Here is a 21,688-nt window from a genome sequence, read left to right as displayed (position 1 = left end):
CGTGTTGCTGGCAGGATTCAGTTCTTTGCAGGTGGTTGTACTGGGGGCCTCTGTGCTGTTGCCTGGAAACCCTGGTTTCTTGTCACATAGGCCTCTCCATAGGGCATCTCAGAACATGGCAACTGGCTTCCATCAGAGCAGGAAAGCACAAGAGTAATAGTGAGCCAGATAGAAGACAGAGTCTTTCTGTCACCTAATCTCAGGAGAGACGTGTCCTTTTTGCCGTATTCTGTTCATTAGAAGCAGGTCACTAGGTCCAGCTCACATTCAAGGTCAGGGGATGATAGAGGATTGTGAATACTGGGAGGTAGGAATTACTGGGAGCCATCTTGGAAGCCTCCTACCACTTATTTAAAGCGTTATTCTTTCTTTTTTTATATTAAAAACTAATGACTGAGAAAGTAAGGTTACCTTCAGACGCTGAATGAAAGGCAGAGGCCACATATTTGAGTCAGTTGCAGCAAGTTACTTGTGCACATTTTCAGAGCTAAATTGTCTTCTGAGGCGTTACACGTAACAGACTGATAGAGTTACTCAAAGGTAGAGAAAACTCCCCTACGATTCACATGACTATTTTTGGGTTCAAAATTTGTGAATGCTTCTCTGAAACACCACTTAATACAAAGCTTAATACAAATCCTAGACAATGTCATCAATGGAAGAATAGAACAAGATTTGAAAAGCATGTTCAAAACCTAGATTTTTTGATGGAAATTCCTTCTAGCAATCAGCAGGTACTCAAAATGTTTCAATAAAGAAGGTACCGGCTCAAGTGGCCTGCTAGGACCAGATGTTACAGAGTATGACAAAGCTTGGAGGGTGAGACCACTTTTAGATAAAAGCTATTTCTTGATCCTAAATAACACAAAAAGTAAAATTGCTCTGTAACTATTTGCGGAGACAGACCAGTGGTAGCTACCTTTCTTTTCTTCTCCTTTTGCTCCTTGATCTGTGTGACTGAAAGACTCAAGAGTTTTTGGCTTTCTTTGCTTTCTTCTCAGGGTACACCTTTCATGAGGTCTACCCACCCACCCTTACTAAGCTTGGCTGTGTACCTCAAAAGGACAACGTGTTCTGACAGCCCACTCTGTGGAAGATCTCAGGGCCACTTCAGTGACCAGAGGCAGCAGCCTGGATACTGCAGGCAACCTAAGACCATCTTGTTCTATTTTTTTGTTTTAAGTTCCTCACTTGAAGATTTATTTGAAAACTTAAAATGGTGTAATAGTCTGAGGAAGCTTTTATTTTTTATCGTAACTATGATTATTTTAGTTTGGAAGTGACCAGATAGGAAATGCCAACTTTGCCTGGGAAGGAATTTAGGATTCTTTGCGACTTCTAGAGACTTTGGAAATTGAGGCAAGCAAGCAAATCAAAACACAAGTTTTATTCCCAGTTCAAGGGTCAAATTCTTTACTGTGATGTATCAAATCGAGTATTAAGCATATGAGAAGTCTTATATGGTCTGGAAGTTCACTTCTAAAAGAAAAATCATTGCTTCAAAAGAATATACTCAAGACAGTACATACTAAACATGCACCCCAGTCATTAGCTTCCTGGGCTTTTATAGTCATTAAACCAATCACAGAAATATATGGAAAAGTTGCTTTAAAAAAAGCAAATTCAGAATTACGAGTTTGTTATTAGTAGAGGTATATAAAACATGGACAACTGATTTTGCAGAAAGCTAAAAAAAAGATATCCGAGGTCAACTTGTCATATTATTTAGCTCAGAACTCAAATCATTCTCCAAACTCAAGAGATACAGCACACACAAGTGTTTTAATTTCTAGAGTATACTTTTTTCCTTTAGATTTAAAAAAGATCACAAAAGCAAAACACTGAAAGCTCTTTCTGTCCAGTGTCAAGGATATAAATTGTTAACAAACATTGTTTATTAAGAATTCACAGTAATTGTCTTGTAGAATTTGCAGGTGCCAAGAAATCGTGGCAACAAAATTGTAGAATAACAGTGCTACATAAGGAAAAATAAAAGTAAAATATAATGCTTTGAAAGAAATTGTTGTAGAATAAATTACATTTTAAATCAGAGTAATTGACAGCCTTACATGAAACATCTGGGCTGCTGTTCAGAGTGGCTTTTAAAACATATAGCCAGCTAAAGCAGGGAGAGAGCGGAAAGCAAGGAAAGGGCGCTGGACTAGCTCTGAGATGTGGGCACTGCCTTCTCTTCTCTGTGCTTCAGTCTTCTCATTAATAAAGTTGGAGCAGATAATCTTTCTTGGATCTTCAAAAAAAAACAAAATCTCAAGGTTCCTTCTATCATGAACAATACAGCAGACACCATTCTGTAAGAGAGCATACTCTTCTCTGATTGAGAATTATTCCTGTAGTCACAACTAGGCTTTTCCTATCCTGTTCATCAGTTGACACACTCCTGAAACAAGGAAGCGTCCTCACCAGACAATAGCAGAACTATAAAAATGTTCAGGCATTTAGGAGGTTCTTTCAATGCCTAATAATCATATGAAAAGTGACAAAGACACTGACACAAGCTATTAACAAGTCAAAATAAAAGGAGTGTTTTTGATCTCTTTTGTGATTTGAAATGTGGAAAATCCTTTGCTTTTTGTTAAACCTTTGGGGTAAACATCTCCCCTCACAAAAGGTACATCATACTTTATTCCTACATACTTCAGATGTTGGGATTTGTAGGTTTCCTGAAATTTGAGGGCACTTGGGGATTAATACCTTGTGTTAAATTTGGGATCAGTGGTGTCACAAATGACAATGCTGTACAAGTGCACCTAATGCTGCTTCTGAATTGAAGATATTCTCTCCTCCAGATTTGCCTTTTTTGTTCTATGTTTAACACTGGGTATTATATTCTCTGTGAAGGGTGTAATAACTTCCACAAGATGGCTAAATTTCTTCTTAAATTACTAAAATTTATGGCTTTCACATTAGTAAACAATTTGCAAAGTTTTCTCATTACCTCAAAGATGAAAGACTATATATACAGCAATTAGCATTATTCTGGAAATAATGCCTAAAATTTATAGTTTCATTCTCTTCTCTTCATATCATATACTGCCAAATGTTTAACTAAGAAATAAATGAGATCTAATACCCACCTATAGTTCAATGAATAATAATAAGCCAGTCTCACAGATGTAGAGAACTAACATATGGACGCCAAAGTGAGAAAGTGGAGGGGGTGGTGGTGGTGGTGTGATGAACTGGGAGATTGGGATTGACATGTATACACTGATGTGCATAAAATAGATAACTGATAAGAACCTGCTGTATAAAAAAATAAAATAAAATTCAAAATAACGTAAAATAAAATAATAAGCCAGTCTCAGGCTAGCTTAGCTATTGATCGTCTGGTTCTTTAGTTCCTAGACTACACTGAGATGATGTGTCTTCACTGGGTTAAGATTTACCATTATGGCCTCTCTCTGTATTTTGCATTTTCTTTAAATTACGAGGAAATGTCGTTCAATATGAAGACCCTCCTTTCTTTAGTTTAAGAGAAAACTAGCCTCTTGCAGATAAGTTTGAGTTTTCTACCATGAAAAACAAAGATTTCATTTGTTTTAGCAGCAAGAAAATTTAGAATCAAATTTGTTGTCCAAGCTTTGCTGAGTTGCCTGAAATCATGTACTTCTGTGCTTTTTAAAATGTTAAATGTCTTCTTTAAAGGCTTTGTATTTTGTAGGCCTCTTCATACCCTTTTAAGAGACAGCAAGATACAAATTTCAAAAATAAAAATACAGGGGCTTCCTTGGTGGTGCAGTGGTTGAGGGTCCGCCTGCTGATGCAGGGGACGCGGGTTGGTGCCCCGGTCTGGGAGGATCCCGCATGCCGCGGAGCGGCTGGGCCCGTGAGCCGTGGCCGCTGGGCCTGCGCATCTGGAGCCTGTGCTCCGCAGCGGGAGAGGCCACAACAGTGAGAGGCCCGCGTACCACTAAAAAAAAAAAAAAAAATACAGTTACAAGTGACTAGTTAAGCATATTGTATTATTTTCTACTATAGATGTTAAAGAGGATTTAATAGTTTTTTTTTAATGGATATAATTTTACATAGAAAATATGATAATTTTCCTTTCATTAAGAATGAGATCACAGTTATTATTTTATTAAGGATTTACTGAATACTGTCTGGTGTGTTACCTACTAAAATGCCTTTTCAGCTACTGAAAGAATTTAGCTACCTAACCTGGCTCTGGTTCATTAGTTCATTGAATACTACATTCGGTAAGTCTTGGTAAGTCTTTTTACCTTCCCAAGTTATAATTTTAAAACAGGAAATTATGTTGACTTTAAAAAAACTTAAATCAAGACAATACTATTTGTAGGCTTTCCTATCTTCTGGATAGTATATACTTTTTTAAAAATAAAAAAGGTGATATAATAAGCATTTTGAAGGAGTATTATACATGTATCATGTTTAAGGTCACAGTTTTCATTAATCTGAGAAAACATACAGATGTGATACTTTAAAAAAATCAATGAAATCCAGTGAAACTTTAATTTCTCATTTCATTGAGAATTTAACTACAAAAAATATTAAAAATGAGAATTTATCTTTTAGTTATAATTCAATAAATGGATTCCTTTCCATATATATCTTAAGATCGAAAATCTCAGTGCCATAAATAACATGATTGAAGAATCATGTAACAATGTATATTTTAATATCAGATTTGTGTAGTGATTTAGAACAATAAATATCACACAGTGAAAAATTTATCATAAACTAAATGCAATAACAAGAGGAAACAAACGCTTATGTACACATTACCAAGGTCTTTACAATAAATTATAGTGTACAGTTCCATCACAGCATATTTGTATACAAAGTCACTAATGCAAACACTGAAAGAAATCTGTCATGTAGCTCTTTAATCTTGATTTAATAAAGTTTGTACAGTATCAAATAATATCAAAAGTCTAAAAAAACACAATGAGTTTTTATATCATGTTTATAAATTATTGTTTATATACCATTAAAAAAAAATAAGGTCAAAAGTGCAGTTTAAAAAAAAGTGGAAATTGTTATTCTTGGTAAGAACTAGAAAAACGTACTGTCCCAAGTAAGAAGCAATCTAAAGGCTTATACAGTTTCTTAGGCATTTTCCTTTAACTCTCAAACAACCTTGGTTACCATATCCTACAAGAAAACCAATACAAAGGGAGTAAAATAATCTTTTTATAAAAATAATACAAAACACAATCTAGTAATGAGAAACACTGGAAATAAATATAATGATAGGCCTCCCCCAAAATGCAGTAAATGACTTTTTGCTCACAGGAATGAATGGGCTATCACTGAATGTAATAAAACTTGGGAAATTTCAAAGCATTTCTAAAAATTTTAATCTTTGTCAAGTTTTTAGGTATAACTGGCAATGGTGCATACATCCCAGGATTATGAAACTTTTTCGTATAACTAAGACAAAATATGACTTAAAGGTGCTAAATCATATCACAGAAAATAAAGACTAAGGATCCAGTAATTAAAAGGCAGCAGTATAGAAACTAGTCAAGAAGAAACAGATGGACAAAACACAACTCTGTGTCTTAATTGGCACTTATCACAGTAACTAGTTATATTTTGACAAATTCTAGAACAAATGCCTATATTGAAATACGTGTGATACATGAACCACTTATATAAGAAACTGAAAGGGTAAAATTACTGGCTTACAAAACAAATTAAATTTAGAGAAAAGAAAAAAATAAAAGGAATGTGAAGAAAAATCTTACTTTTAAACTTATTGTGGGATCAAAACATTGACAGAGCTGTATCAATCAGGAGCGGTCTTCCTGCTGCTAAGACCCGCAGGCAGCTGAGCCTGGCGCAACACCACCCCTCATCTCTCCAAATGCTACTATGTAACTGGTGCTTTGTTTGTAGGACACTGAGCAATAGAGGCTTATTTTTTGTTTTTTACTGAATGGAATAAGTTCCCAGGTTGGGTTAACATATATAGACTGCCTGAGATAATAAAAACTTCACCATTACATTAGGTTAATGGGAAATGAAGATCTTCCTGGCTCTGACAGGAGAAAAGGGTTGGCTGCTGAAAACAGTATGGGTGCTCTGTAGGCTACATACGTACGTACTTAATAATTAATGTCACCTTCAGTAGAAGATTAAAAATCGATGGATATGGATGCTTGTGCAGAATCTTCCCGCCCTCTGACATAAATTTCACAGGGAATCTCTTCCATTACTCTGTCTTCTAGGGCCTGTTCAGGGCACTCGTGTGCCTGCTTGAAAGTGTAGCTACTCTTTTTGAAGGTGCTATTAAATGTTTTCATTGGCTGCGGTTGTGCAAAATCATTTCGGAAGGGAAGTTCCATGGAACTGAGGTTGGTCCTGCTTTGTTTGATGCTGGGTGCCTGAGATCCACAGTGATGGTCGTGGATGCACCGCGACGCCGTGGAGGAGCACCGCGCCTTCTGGTAGCTGTCCAGTTCCTCCGACAGGTCGGCCAGGTCTGCAGACATCTCCTTGTCTCTCAGTGAAAACAGTTCATAATGAGGAGGATCAAACACTTCTTGGAATCCAGTTTTATTAAAAGCAGTTTTGCAAGCCATGACCTTTTTTCGAGGCTGTTTCACTTGTACTAAAATAGAAATAATGAGAAGGACCAAGACAATCCCTGACGTAATGCCAATAATTGTTCCGTGAGTTTTAGTGATTTGTTCAAACAGTCCTGCTTTTTTCTTTTCTGCAGAAAAGAGAAAGAAAAACGATGAGGCTTTTAAAATTCGTTCATGAGTCCTGTCACAAATTGGTAAAGTATTTTTAAGTAAAGCAGAACACTTCGGTATTTTTTTTCAAATACAACACAGAAAATGCAATTTAAAATTAGGTTTTTAAACAAAATAATCCCATTACGACTTCTGGTTAAACTAACCAATCGTAACGCAGCTAGACAGACTACGAAAAAGGAAAAGGACTTGGTTCTTTACTCAGAAGGTACATGAATACATAGCTTGCAGATCAAAGTAATACATGAATACAGAAAACGCCAAAACAAAATACCCTTGTTCTATCAAGTTTAGCTTTCTGTTCTATGGTAGTTTTGAGTATACCCATAGTTTTTCTACTGATGGCCATAAGCAAGAGATAACGAAAATGATCTAACCCACTCAGGTATGTTATCATGGTCTACTGTTTTTGAATGATTACCTGAAAATACTTTCTCTCAAGTACTTAAGATAACCATATCAGATTACATTAACTTTCCACAGTAAGATATTTATTGAACTCTTGGGAGAATAAAAGGGAGATAAACTTTAGTACTGAAACAGTGATTTGATAACCAGTTTGTAGACATTCAGCTAGTATTACCACAAGCCATATTTATCTTCCAGGGAGTATATACTGGAAATATAGTGTAGGAAATTCATGGAATAAAAAAAGCAGTCCTTATAATGATTCTGTTTTTACATTGTAAGACTGAATCCATCAGTTGATTTTTATTAAATAGTATTTTCATTTAATTTAAAAAATAAGAATACTCTAGGTTACAATCTAAGTTATTATGAGAATAAGGTATCTTTACAATAGAAATGACCAAGAAAATAAGGGCAGGAAATACCATGATTGACTTTTGAACAACTTTAAGGTAAAAAACATAGTCTATAAAAAAAAAGCTTTTGGTGAGAATAAATATTTTTCTTCACTTTTACCACATCCCAGAGGTCTATGATCCATTAAGGAGAACATTTATTTTATATGTGTTTATTCCAGCCAAAGCAGTTATGCCAAGCACAGTTGTAGAAAAAGACATTTTAATTTTTTCTTAATGAAAGGCAATGGACACTCCTCTCTCAAAAAGGCTGGCCTTTGCCAGTAGACTCACCTTTACAATGATTTTCATCCCAAGGGTATGCACAGTTTTGAACCCCATTACAGACTAAAGAATTATTGATGCACATGTTGCTATGGCAAAAGAAAGTGCTGCCTGTGCAGGGAGCTGTAGGAAAAAAGGAAACTTTGTTGCTAAGAACTGAAAGCATACAGATTACAACTCATTGTGATTTATTTTACATTTACTCTTATAAAGTCAATATCTTACCTCAAAGGCTTTTTTGTGAACACACTCTGTACTACACAAACAATAAGACAAAGGCCAATATTCTCTGTTGCTGACTCATGTAAACCTGAACTTAGTTTGGGCACCAAAAGACTGTTTTTAGTGTAATGACAATATGAATATACGGTCATCCCTTGGTATCTGAGGGGGATTGGTTCCAGGACCCGCTGCAGACACCAAAATGTGCAGATGCTCCTGTCCCATAGTAGGCCTCTCCATATCCAGTTCCTCATCTGTGGATTCAACCAACCATAGATCATGTAGTACTCTAGGATTTGCTACTGAAAAAAATCCACGTATAAGTGGACCTGCACAGTTCAAACCTCTGTTACTCAGGGGTCAACTGTATTTCCCATGGTTCTTATGAAACTAGTATATAGCCCGGTATATATATATATATATATATATATTTTTTTTTTTTTTGGCTGTGTTGGGTCTTTGTTGCTGTGCATGGGCTTTATCTAGCTGTGGCGAGCGGGGGCTACTCTTCTTTGCGGTGTGCGGGCTTCTCATTGTGGTGGCTTCTCTTGTGGAGCACGGGCTCTAGGCGCTCAGGCTTCAGTAGCTGCGGCATGTGGGCTCAGTAGCTGTGGCTTGCGGGCTATAGAGCACAGGCTCAGTAGTTGTGGCGCACGGGCTTAGTTGCTCCATGGCATGTGGGATCTTCCCAGGCCAGGGCTCGAACCCGTGTCCCCTGTACTGGCAGGTGGATTCTCAACCACTGCGCCATAGCCTGGTACATTTTTTCAAAATGTTAAAAGAAAATGTTAGCAAAGACGTGGAGACACTGAACCCTTGTGCATTGCTGGTAGAAATGTAAAATGGTGCAGCTGCTGTGGTAAATAGTATGGCAGTTCCTCAAAAATTCATATAGGTTACCATAAGCTCCAGCAATTCTCCTTCTAGGTATATACTCTTAAGAATTGAAGGCAGAGACTCGAACAGATACTTGCTGTTCATAGCAGCATTATACACAAGAGCCAAAAGGTTAAAGCAACCCAAATGTCTGTTGATGGATGAATGGATTACCACAGACAAAAAGGAAAAAAAGCACTCTTTGGAATTTCAAAAAAAATGTTTTAAACAGTAAAGATATATGGAATATATGCCATTGAATTTCATATTTGATATAATTCTTAAAAAAACCTTAATGGTCTCAAAGCTCATCATAAGGACAATAAGTATTAGTTACATACATAAGCTGTTAGATTAAGGATAGAAAAGCCAATGAAGATGTATGGTGGTATTTTATTCAAGTACAAAATTAGCTAGTGTACCCACTTCTGTTGTGTCATATATATCATAAAATCATATTACACAAATGTGTGTACTTTAAAATAGAACAAGTGTCCTAGAGAACGTATAACATTTTTGAATTCCTCATTTCTAAAAACTGGAGTTTTGTTTTTTGTTTATATATCATACCATAATTCTATTATATGCTATATCATATTACATGTTGAATTCTTATTTTACCTATTTTATCCAGTTCACAAATGGGGATACAGGGAAGAGAAGCTATTTTCAAGACAGGGTGAGTGACGTTATAAACAGCACTGTGGCTTCTGGGTATTCTGATTTTCTGAGTGAAACTCAGCTCTGAATCATCAGCTCTTAACGTTTATCAACAGAACAATATATGATTATATGACAGTACTTTGATGGCTCTCCATAGTTCCAAGTGGCAAAAAAGACAGGTTTTCTGCAGTGTTTCTTACTGATTGAACAGTGAGTGGAAAATACCCTTAGTTTTTTTATCATACGGTTCTTTTTTTTTTTTTTTTCCGGTACGCGGGCCTCTCACTGCTGTGGCCTCTCCCGTTGAAGAGCACAGGCTCCGGACGCGCAGGCTCAGCGGCCATGGCTCACGGGCCCAGCCGCTCCGCGGCATGTGGGATCTTCCTGGACCGGGGCACGAATCCGCGTCCCCTGCATCGGCAGGCGGACTCTCAACCACTGCGCCACCAGGGAAGCCCCCATAGAGTTCTTTATAACTGTTCTCCACATTATTTAAAGCAATTAGAGAGCAGCACTGATATTGTCAGATTTCGTTTTGCAGAAATGTGAAGTATATTTAAAATTACAAATGTATTAAGCTTTATGGATTTTCAAAGGACAAGCATAGCTGTTTATAATGAGAATCAATGTATGAGTTATTGACATGGGTTGCTAATGACATGCTTCAATTCAAAACTATATAAAATGGCTGAATTATAAGTCTTTATAAATAAGGGACAAAGATAACAGCAAAAATACTGCTGTTATGAACTACTCTCTACTTACAGCCTGAGGACTTTCTCCTTTCCCCTTTACTCACTATGGGTCATGGTGTGGGAGAGAAGAGGGGGTTAGGATTTTAGCTTCCTTCTACTTCTGATGAGATGTGGCAATGATGGTGAAAGATGGTTCTCTCCTTCAATTAGGTCTGCAGGGGACCCGTAGGGCAGTATGTCACTGAAAATCACACTATGGATTTATTCTAACAAAAATATCTTCTGCTGCTTTCACAGTTCTAGTCCTGGAAATTACTCTCCTAAAACCGTTCCCTTTCTTAAAGAGTGAGGTATAAGTATTCAGTGCTTGGGAAGAAGTCAAACATATCCTGGTTGCTATTCTGTATCATTCATTTTAGCCAAGTTATACTATTTTAGTCACATCTGCAATCTACAATGAGTAGAAATGAAGTGAATCTCTCACGTAGAATTAGTCCATTTATATAAACCTCAGGAATATTTTCATGGATGGATTAATAATAATTACAAATCATTAACATTTTAGAGAACAAAAGAGTTTAACAATTTGAACTAATAAGCATGTAAAAATGTACTGTTTGGAGCTCTCAAATGTGCTTATCAAATGGACATTCTTAAACTGGGACTTTTGTTTTATAAAAATTCACAAAATCCTTTATTTTGATCACACACTTTTTTTGGAGGGGAGGTTTTCTTTTTCTTCTTGGGTAATAAAGCTACATTTAGGATATGGAGCTAAGTCTACTGCAGCCTTCAATTAGTCTGACCTTTAGTGACTAGTGTAAAGATATCACTTGAAGGAGGCTTGTCACCTGTTTACTTATCAGATTTGTATTAAAGAGAAATCATTAGTGTTTATAGAGAAAACAGCTAAAACACGTTAGAGAAGAATTTTACATATAAGTTTAGACCACTGCCAAAATAAATATAATGTGAGTTAAGAATGTGAACAAGTAGCCATATTTAAAAGTCTTTAAAAATAAACTGGTGGAATTAATTCTGCTGATAGTTTACTTAACCTAATATATCTGTGCAAAAAGTTAATGCAGCAGGACCAAGGCTGCTACCTTTAGAAGGGTGTGTGTGCAAGGCTGGCCCTTAGCTGGCATCTGGGAACTTGGCTTTCCTCTATTACCTGACTGATAAGGTGGTTCACGGTGCCTAGAGTTTGTGTTAACAATGTCATCTATGCCAAATACTTGCTTTCCTTCTGTGAATCTAGAATTTCGGTATACGCAAGGCAGACAGTGCCGATGTGAACAGCCCCCAATATAAAACCTTGGGTGCTGAATCTCTAAATGGGCTTTTCTGGGCAGAAACATTTTACATATTACTGCATTTTCTGGTTGCTGGAGAAATGAACATACTCAGTGTGCCCCACTTGGGAAGGAGAGAGCATAATGAAGCCTGTGAAAGGAATTCTCCAGATTCAGACAATCTTTTTCCCTTACTGATCCTTTCACTGTAATAATCTTAGCTGTTAGGATGAATGTATGTTGGTCCTAGCAAATCACCTATCATGTGGGTGGCGTTGGGGAGCCCTGAAAGAATATCCAAAATGTTATCATTTTAACATGTAATCAATATAAAACATTATTAATGAGATATTTTACATTCTTTATTTCATACCAAGTCTTTGAAATCTGGGATCTATTTTTGTAATTATAGCACATTTCAATGTAGACTGGCTGCATTGTTAAGTGCTCACCAGCTACATGTGGCTGATGGACCCTGTACTGGACAGCATGGGTAGTACAGATGTTGGGAGTAAATGTACTGAGGAAAAAGTAAGAAGGCTAAAAGGCTTTCTTGCTAACTGCATCTTTGTATCAAGCGCTGATTTGAATTATTTGAAACAGTAAAACAGCCTTTGTAGGGTTGTTTTTTATTTTTCAAGTTTGAAAAGTTTTCAAAATAAAACAATTTTTAGAAACAAACTGAGGTTATATCTATAGATCGATAAAAAGCAACAGCACAGTCTACTTGTGGCAAATACCACTGCTGAGCTCTTGACATTTCCCAATGCTCGAGGAATTCACTACACCCAAAATAACTCAACACTTTCTTTTATCCATTCAGTTTTCATTTTCCAAGTCAGTCGGGCCCCAGAAAGTGACTGTCACTTTGCATCCTTGTGGAGTCTGTCTCCACAACTCCACTTCTTTGGTTCAGACCTTCCTGGTTTCCCACCTCAATCATGGAAGTAACCTCCTAAGTAGCCTCCATGCCCCAATAAAAGTACAGCTCTGATTATATCTTTTTGTAGTATAACATGCTTCAAAACTCCCCAATGCCTGTCTAAATAAAGCCTTTAGTTTAAAGGTCTTCAAATTCTAGCTTTAATCTACCTTTCCCAGTTCATTTCTCTCTGTTCTCCTTTCCACTACTTCTTGTGGGCCAAATTAACTCTGATTCTATACCTTTTTCATTATAGTACCTCTGTTGGAATAATAACCTCAATTAACATTTCTACCTTCTAAAATCTACCTACCCTCAAGGATAAACCCAAAGGACCTTCCTTCAAGGACTACTTGCTTCATAAACAATGCTGCCCACTAGAAGTAACTTTGATATTTAATAAGAAAGCACTTTGTTTTCTGTCTTAAATGGTCTTTGTCATAGTCAATCCTGTATTTACTTCATTTGCATATATGCCACCTCACTTAAGTGACTGTAAGATCCTTTAGGACAGGGACTGTATCATCCATTTTTGTATCTTCATAGCAAACACTTCATATTGTAAAAGTTAAATAAATGAATGGAAGGCAGGTAGGAAGACTGGTTGGCTAAAATTAACTTCATAACCCAACTGACCATCTGGCAATTCAAAAAGATCTTTAAAATTAAAAATAGAAGAGTTCAGCTACAGTAAAGACTGTATATGGTCACATACAACCATGATTTTAATATAGAATCCAAGGAATAATAATATAATACTTTGAAATTATAAGTAAAGGGTAAAATTAGTAATTCCCAAATTTCTCAAGAAAAATATCTGATAATATCTTACTGTTATACTGAAATGTTTACTAACTTTTGATTTGCAAAAACCATATAGCTTACCATTATACCATACTCATCAGTGAGGACATGAAAGCTAAAACATTTGTCTCATGAGGACAATAGATATTATATACCACTTATTTTTTCAAATATATGTGATGGGAACATACACATGCAAGTGTATCCAGGAAGTCTGGGTGAGTCCTTAAATGGTAGTTTTTTTCATATAGGAGATGACTGTGAGGAAAGGAACCCATTAAACAGGCTAATCAGCCCTACCCAAATGTAGATTAAAGTTAAGGGCCATTCAAAACCAAGTCAAAAACATGATGGTGTAAAAGCAGTTTTTTGTCAAGCTAATGCAATATGATCTGCACTTACAATAAGCAAAATCAACAAAATAATTATTAGGAAATACTGACAAGTCACTTGTACTTTTATAGGAGAGACAAAAGCAGTGAACCATTTTGCCTTGTGAGGATCTGTTCACTTGAATTACCAGGAGTTTAAGGGAAGAATTCTAAAATCTGTTCTCAAAGTTTCTCCACTTATAAGCTGGGTCAGTGTGTCTACACATGAGCTACAACATCCTTTAATATGAAAAAGTTCCCACATGCTCATAAAACAGTAAAGATACCTTTAAAGACTTAGGCAATCAAAAAAAGACAAAATCCCCATTGTAACCACAAGGAAGATGTCTAAAGGATATGCACAGAAGGAAATCTAAATGTGTCACTACAAAAGCCAACCAAGCACAAAAGAAGGCTGTGATGAAGGAAATAAGGGATAACAAAGCTGTTAAGACATATAGAAACCAAACAGCAAAATTGCAGAAGTCCTTCCTTATTAGTAATTACTTTAAATGTAAATGGATTAAACTCTCCACTCAAAAGGCAGAGATTAGCAGAAAAGATTAAAAAAACCAAGATCCAACTATATGATATTCTATAACAGATTCACTTTAGATCCAGAGACATAATTAAGTTGAAAGTAAAAGGATGGAGAAAGATATTCCATACATATAGTTACCAAAAGAGAGCTGGGCTGGTGATACAAATACAGGCACATGTTGGAGATATTGCTGGTTTGGCTACAGGCTACTACAATGAAGCGGGTATTCAAGTACTCACATGAATTTTTTTGTTTCCTAGTGCATATAAAAGTTACATTTACATTTTACTGTAGTCTGTTAAGTGCACAAGTAGCATTATATCTAAAAAACACAATGTACATACCTTAATTAAAAAACACTTTATTGCTAAAAAATGCTAACCACCATCTGAGCAAGTCTTTTTGCAATAGTAACATCAAATATCACTGATGACCATAACAAATGCAATAATAATGAAAATATTTGAAATATTGTGAGAATTATCAAAACATGACAGAGACAAACAAAGTGAGCAAATGTTAGAAAAATGGTGCCAATAGACTTGTTCAACACAGGATTGCCACAAACCTTCAACTTTTGAAAAATACAGTACCTATAAAGCGCAATAAAGTGCCGTGCAATAAAACAAGGTATGCCTATTATCAGACAAAAACAGACTTTAAGTCAAAACTGTTACAAGTGACAAAGGACACTGTACATTGATAAAAGGGTCAATTCACCAAGAAGATATAATAATTATAAATGTATATGGGCCAAAAATCAGAGTCCCAAAATATAAGAAGCAAACATTGTTAGAATTTAAGGGAAAATTAGACAGTTCTATGATAACAGTTGGAGACATCAATACTCCACTTTCAATAATGAATAAAACTACACAGAAGATCAATAAGGATGGAATTCCCTGGCGGTCCAGTGGTTAGGACTCCGCACTCTCACTGCCAAGGGCCTGGGTTCAATCCCTGGTCGGGGAACTAAGATCCCACAAGCCAAGCAGGATGGCAAAAAAAAAAAAAGACCAGTAAGGAAATAAAGGACTTGAACAATACTATAAACCGATTGGACCTAACAGACATGTATAGAAAACCCTACCCAACAACAACAGAATATATTTTTCTCAAGTGCGCATCAAACATTCTCCAGGACAGACCATATGTTAGGCCAAAAAAAAAAAAAAAAAGAAAATCTTAATTGTAAAAGATGGACATAATACAAAATGTCTTTTCCAATAACAATGAAATGAAACTAGAAATCAATAACAGAAGGAAAACTGGAAAATTCACAAATATGTGGAAAATAAACTACACACTCTTAACCAACCAATAGGTCAAAGAATATATCACAAGGGAAATTAGAAAACACCTTGAGACAAATGAAAATGAAAACACAACATACCAAAACTTACAGGAGGCAGCAAAAGCAGTGCTAAGAAGGAAATTTATAGCTATAAATGCCTACACTAAAAAAAGGAGACAAAAAAGGGAGAAAGACCTCAAATCAATAACTTAAAGAACTAGAAAAACAAGAGCAAAATAAATTAAAAGTTCCATGCCTTTGTCAGAAGCATTAAAATAATAAAGATTAGAGCAGAGATAAATAAAACAGATGAAAAAAGACACCAGAGAAAATAAAAACCACCAAACTTGGTTCTTTGAAAAGATCAACAAAATAGGCAGACTTTTAGATACAATGACTACGAAAAAGAGATTAAAAAGACTCAAATTACTAAAATCAGACATGTAAGTTGGGACATTAGTGTACATTTTACACATATACAAAGGATTAGAAAAGAATACTAAGAACAATTTGTATACCAAAAAAAAAAAGGCTAACCTAGATGAAACAGACAAATTCCTAGAAACACACAAACTACTGAAACTGAACAAAAAGAAAAGAATCTCAATAGATCTCTAACTAGCAAGGAGACTGAATCAGTAATCAAAAACATTTCAACAAAGAAAAGCCCTGGACCAGATGGCTTCTCTGGTGAATTCTACCAAACACATTAGAAAAATTAACACCAATCCTCAAACTCTTCCAAAAAGTTGGAGGAGAGATCACTTCTTACTCACTTATTGGCCAGCATTACTCTGATATCAAAGCCAGACAAAGATACTAGAAGAAAATAAAACTGTAGACCAATATCACTTATGAATATCAATGCAAAAATACTCAACAAAATACTGGCACTGAATTCAGCAACACTTTAATATGATAACCAAGTGGGATATAAGGATGGTTCAACATACAAAAATCAATCAATGTAATACACTGCAATAACAAAATGAAGGGGAAAAATCCACATGATCATCTCAAGTGAATCAGAAAAAGCATTTGACAAAACTGAACACCATTTCATGATAAAAACACTCAATAAAGTAGGAATAGAAGAACACTTCTTCAACATGATAAAGGCTATATATGAAAACCCCACAGCTAGTAACATACTCAATGGTGAAAGGTTGAAAGCTTTCTCCCTAAGATTAGGAACAAGACAAAAATATCCACTTTCACTTCTATTCAATATAGTGTACTAGAAGTGCTAGCCAGAACAATTAGGCAAGAAAAGGAAATAAAAAGCATCCAAATTGGAAATCCAAATGATAAAGTTATCTCCATTTGCAGATGATATGATCTTACAAGTAGAAAACCCTAAAAGACCACACACACACACACACACACACACAACACACACACACACACACACACACACACACAGATTCAGAGCACATAAACTAATTTAGCAAAGTTGTAGGATACAAAATCAACAAAAATTAGTTACATCTCTACACACTAACAAGGAACAAATGGAACATTTACAACACATTGAAAAGAAGAAAATTCTTAGGAATAAATTTAACCAGGGAGATATAAGATGTACGATGAAAAGTACAAAATGTTGCTAAAAGGAATTAAAGAAGACAAATAAATGGGAAGACATCCTGGGTTCATGGACTGAAGACTTAATATTGTTAAGACGACAGTACTACTCAAAGCAATCCACAGATTCATTGTGATTCCCATCAAAATTCCGAAAGTATTTTTTGCAGAATAGAAAAACTTATTCTAAGATTCATGGAATCTCAAAGGACACTGAATAGTCAAAACAGTCTTGAAAAAGAACAAATTTGGAAGACTCTTCCTAATTTCAAAACTTACTACAAAGCTACAGTAATCAAAACAGGTGGTACTGGCATTAGAATAGACAAATAGACCAACGGAATAAAGAGCCCCTCAAATAAACCCTCACATATTTACAGTCAATTGATTTTTGACAAGGATAACAAGACTATTAAAAGGGGAAAGAACAGTCTTTTCAAGAAATGGTCCTGGGAAAACTGTATCTTCACATGCAAAAGAATGAAGCTGGGCCCTTATCTTATACCATATTTAAAAATTAACATGAAATGGATCAAAGTCCTAAATGTAAGAGTGAAAACTATAAAGCTTTTAAAAGAAAACATAGAGAAAAGGAGTGACGTCAGCAAGATGATGGTGCAAGTGCTCCCTTTGTCTCTCCCCTTCAGTCTACAACCAGTAACACATCCATAACTCAACTCTGCCCAATAGACCAGGATGCTGGAGAATTGCAGACATCTGTATATCTAAAGGTGGGTGGACTGGAACACAAAGAGGAGGCAGCACTCAGGGAACAGCAGAGTCACTGCCTGTGATCTCTGCCACTTTGTTTCTATGGCTGAGCCTGCAACCCCAGAGAACCTGGTAGCGGCAGGGGAGGCGGCCATACAACACCAGCCTCCTGGCTGCAGTGGTACCTGCAGCCACAGGGAACCAAAGTTACTGGGACCTGCAATCCCAGCTCCCTTCTTCCCCTCCCCCTACTCCCATGGTAGCAGAGCCTGCAACTCAGTAGACCCTGGACGTGGTGGAGGTGCCCGCAATCTCAGTGCCCCAGGTGGCGATGCCAACAGCAGCAAGGCACCAACAACCCTGGAGGCACAAGCGATGACAATAAAGAAGATGACAACGAACAAAGTGCCGATCCTCAAATGTATAACCGGAGGCAGCTCCAGTAAAAGAAACCAAAAACTTGTGTTATAGTGCCACCTACTGGAAAACTAAAGAAAGGCCTCAAATTACTAACCTGTTGAACCCTTAGAATCAAGTGGGGCGGGGGGCGGGGTCCAGTGGGTAAGGCTCTGCACTCCCAATGCAGGAGGCCCGGGTTTGATCCCTGGTCAGGGAGCTGGATCCTGCATGCACGCTGCAACTCGGAGTCCGCATGCCTCAACTAAGAAGTCCGCAAAAAAGCCTGCATGCCGCAACTAAAAGATCCCACATGCAGCAACGAGGGTCCTGCGTGCTGCAACTAAGACCCGGTGCAGCCTAAATAAATAAATATTAAAAAAAAAAAAAAAGAATCAAGTCGGGGGGTGGGGAAAAAGCTTTGTTACTTCAAATGTGCGATCAGAGGAACAACGCATCAAGCACAATGACGAATCACGGTAACACCATATCACAAAAAGAAAACGAAAGTCCTCCAGAAACCAAACTTAAAGTATCAAAATAATGTGATCTGACAGAGGATCCAAATTAGCCGTCACAAAGAAACTCAACCAGCTACAAGAAAACTCAGAAAGGCAGCTCAATGTACTCAGGAATAAACTTAATGAACAGAGGTAATACTGTATCAAAGTGACTGAAACGCTAAAAAAAACCAAACAGAAATTCTGGAGTTGAAGAACTTAATAAATCAGATGAAGAAAGCACTGGAAAGAGAGCAGACCATATGGAAGCTCGAAGATAGAAATCTAGAAATGAAACAGGTAGAAAAGGAGAGAATTAAGACCAAAAAATGAGGAAATTCTATGAGAACTATCTAACTCTATTAGGAAGGGCAACGTTAAGATAATGGGTATCCCAGAAGGAGAAGGAGTCAGAGAGTTTATTTAAATAATAGCTGAGAACTTCCCAAACCTGGGGAAGGAACTGTACATACAAGTCCATGAAGCTAAGAGAACATCTAATTACCTCAATACAGAAAGATCTTCTCCAAGACACATTATATTAAAACTGTTGAAACTCAATGAAAAAGAAAGAATTTTAAAGGCAGCCAAAGGGAAAAAAAGATGGTAACCTACAAAGGAACCCCCATTAAGCAAGCTATCAGCAGATTTCTCAGTAGAAACTCTACAGGCCAGGAGGGTGTTATGACCCACTCAAAATATTGAAAGACAAAAACTGTCAGCCAAGAATAGTCTTTCTAGCAAAATTATCATTCAGATATGAAGGAGAAATATAGGCTTTTCCCCAGACAAACAAAACCTAAGGGAGTTGATCAACTCTAGATATGCTTTACAAAAATGTTGAAAGGAACTCTTCTACCTGAAATGAAAAGGCAAAAGTATACAAAACTTTGAGTAAGGTGATAGAATCAGAAAATTGCAACTCTGTATCAGAATAGGTTGTTAAACACTTGATCATAACATAAGGCTTAAAGGAAAAAAAACTGTAAAAATAACTATAGCTACTTCAATTTGGTAACAAACTCACAACATAAAAAGAAATAATTGGGACATCTAAAACACAAAAGGGGAGAAGGAAAAGGTCAGGACTCATATAGGCAAATGAAAACAAGATGTTATCAACAGAAAAAAAGAGTATTTTAACTATGTGATATTTTATACAAACCTTATAGGAACAACAAAACATAAAAACAGAGGAAACTGAGAAAACATACTAGAAAATGACCAAACTAAAATAGCAGACAAAAACACAAGGAAAAAAACCACAATGGAGATACAGACCAACCAGAAAACAAAAAGTAAAATGGCAGTACTATGTCCTGATTTATCAATAATCACCCTAAATGTAAATGGACTGAATTCACCAATCAAAAAGCACAGAGTGGCTGGACGAATTAAAAAGCAAGACCCAACCATATGCTGCCTCCAGGAGACTCACTCAGCTTTAAAGACAAACATAGGCTCAAAGTGAAGGGATAGAAGATGATACTCCAAGCAAATGACAGCCATGGAAATCAGGTGTAGCCATACTCATATCAGATAAAACAGACTTCAAGCCAAAAAAGGTAACAAGAGACAAAGATGGACATTATATAATGATAAAGGGGACAATTCATCAGGAAGATGTAAGTTATTCATATGTATGCTAACATAGGAGCACCAAATTATATAAAGCAATTAACAGACCTAAAGGGAGAAACTGACAGCAACACCATAATAGGGGATTTTAACACCCCACATACATCAAAGGATAGGTCATCCAGACAAAAAGTCAACAAGGAAAAGTACACGTAAATGAAAAGTTACACCAGAAGGACTTGATAGATTTGTACAAAACATTCTATCCAAATGCATTCTTCTCAAGTGCACATGAAATATTCTCAAGGATAGACCATATGTTGGGACACAAACAAATCTCAGCAAATTTAAGAATGAAATCATATCAAGTATCTTTTCTGAGCACAACACTATGAAATTAGATATCAACCAGAAGAAGAAAGCTGGAAAAATCATAAATTTGTGAAGAACAAATGCTATTGAACAAGAATTAGATCAGCAAAAAAATCAAAGGAAAAATTTAAAAATACCTGAAAATAAGTGAAAATGAAAATAGGACATACCAAATCTATAGGGATGCAGCAAAAGCAATACTAAGAGGGAAGGTTATAGTGATACAGGCCTGCCCTGAGAAACATGAAAAATCTCAAATAAATCTAAACTTACATCTAAAGGAACTAGAAAAAGAAGAATGACCAAAGCCCAAAGTCAGCAGAAGGAAAGAACTAATGAAGATCAAAGCAGAAATAAGTGAAACAGAGACCAAAAAGACAATAGAAAAGATCAATGAAACTAACAGCTTGTCCTTTGAAAAGATAAAATTGACAAACTGTTTGCTAGACTACGAAAAAAAGAGAGAAGACTCTGATAAAAGGAGAAATAACAAGGATACCACAGAAATATAAAGGATTATAAGAGAATATTATGAATAGCTGTATGACAACAAATTGGACAACCTAGAAGAAACGGACAAATTCTTAGAATATCCAACCTTCCAAGACTGAACCATAAAGAAATAGAAAATTTTAATAGACTCATCTCCAGTAAAGTGGTTGAAAAAGTAAACAAAAATTCCCCCAAAACAGAAGTCCAGGACGAGATGGCTTTACAATGTGAATTCTACCAATCATTCAAAGATTTAATACCTATCTCTCAATCTCTTCTAACAAATTAAAGAAGAGGGAATACTTCCTACTCATTCTACTAGGTCAGCATTACCCTGATATCAAAACCAGGCAAGGACACCACAAAAAAATTATAGGTTCATCTCTGATGAACACAGATGCAAAAATACTCAATAAAATGTTAGCAAACCATACATTAAAAGGATCATATACCATGATCAAGTGGGATTTACCCTAGGGATGCATCCATAAATTAATCAATGTGATACACCTCATGAACAAAATGAAGGATAAAAACC

At 36.2% G+C, this 21,688-nt stretch overlaps 1 protein-coding gene across 1 annotated transcript in view; it reads right to left on the bottom strand.

Annotated features, from left to right (window-relative positions):
• Positions 1 to 5,910: 5,910 nt before the first annotated feature.
• NETO2 (neuropilin and tolloid like 2) overlaps positions 5,911 to 21,688 on the bottom strand; it is a 67,928-nt gene continuing 52,150 nt past the window's right edge. Inside the window, exons 8-9 of the mRNA XM_029237096.1 lie at positions 7,844 to 7,957; positions 5,911 to 6,703 (exon numbers count right to left, since the gene is read on the bottom strand). Of these exons, the coding sequence (XP_029092929.1) occupies positions 6,123 to 6,703; positions 7,844 to 7,957 (695 nt within the window). The 3' untranslated portion in view covers positions 5,911 to 6,122. The remainder of the gene's footprint in view (positions 6,704 to 7,843; positions 7,958 to 21,688) is intronic.

Source organism: Monodon monoceros, unplaced genomic scaffold (assembly GCF_005190385.1).
Source record: "Monodon monoceros isolate NGI ecotype Baffin Bay Population unplaced genomic scaffold, NGI_Narwhal_1 Super_Scaffold_10, whole genome shotgun sequence".
NCBI classification, from domain to species: domain Eukaryota; kingdom Metazoa; phylum Chordata; class Mammalia; order Artiodactyla; family Monodontidae; genus Monodon; species Monodon monoceros.
Note: the sequence above shows the minus strand (reverse complement) of the source record. Positions and strands in the feature narration are given on the sequence as shown.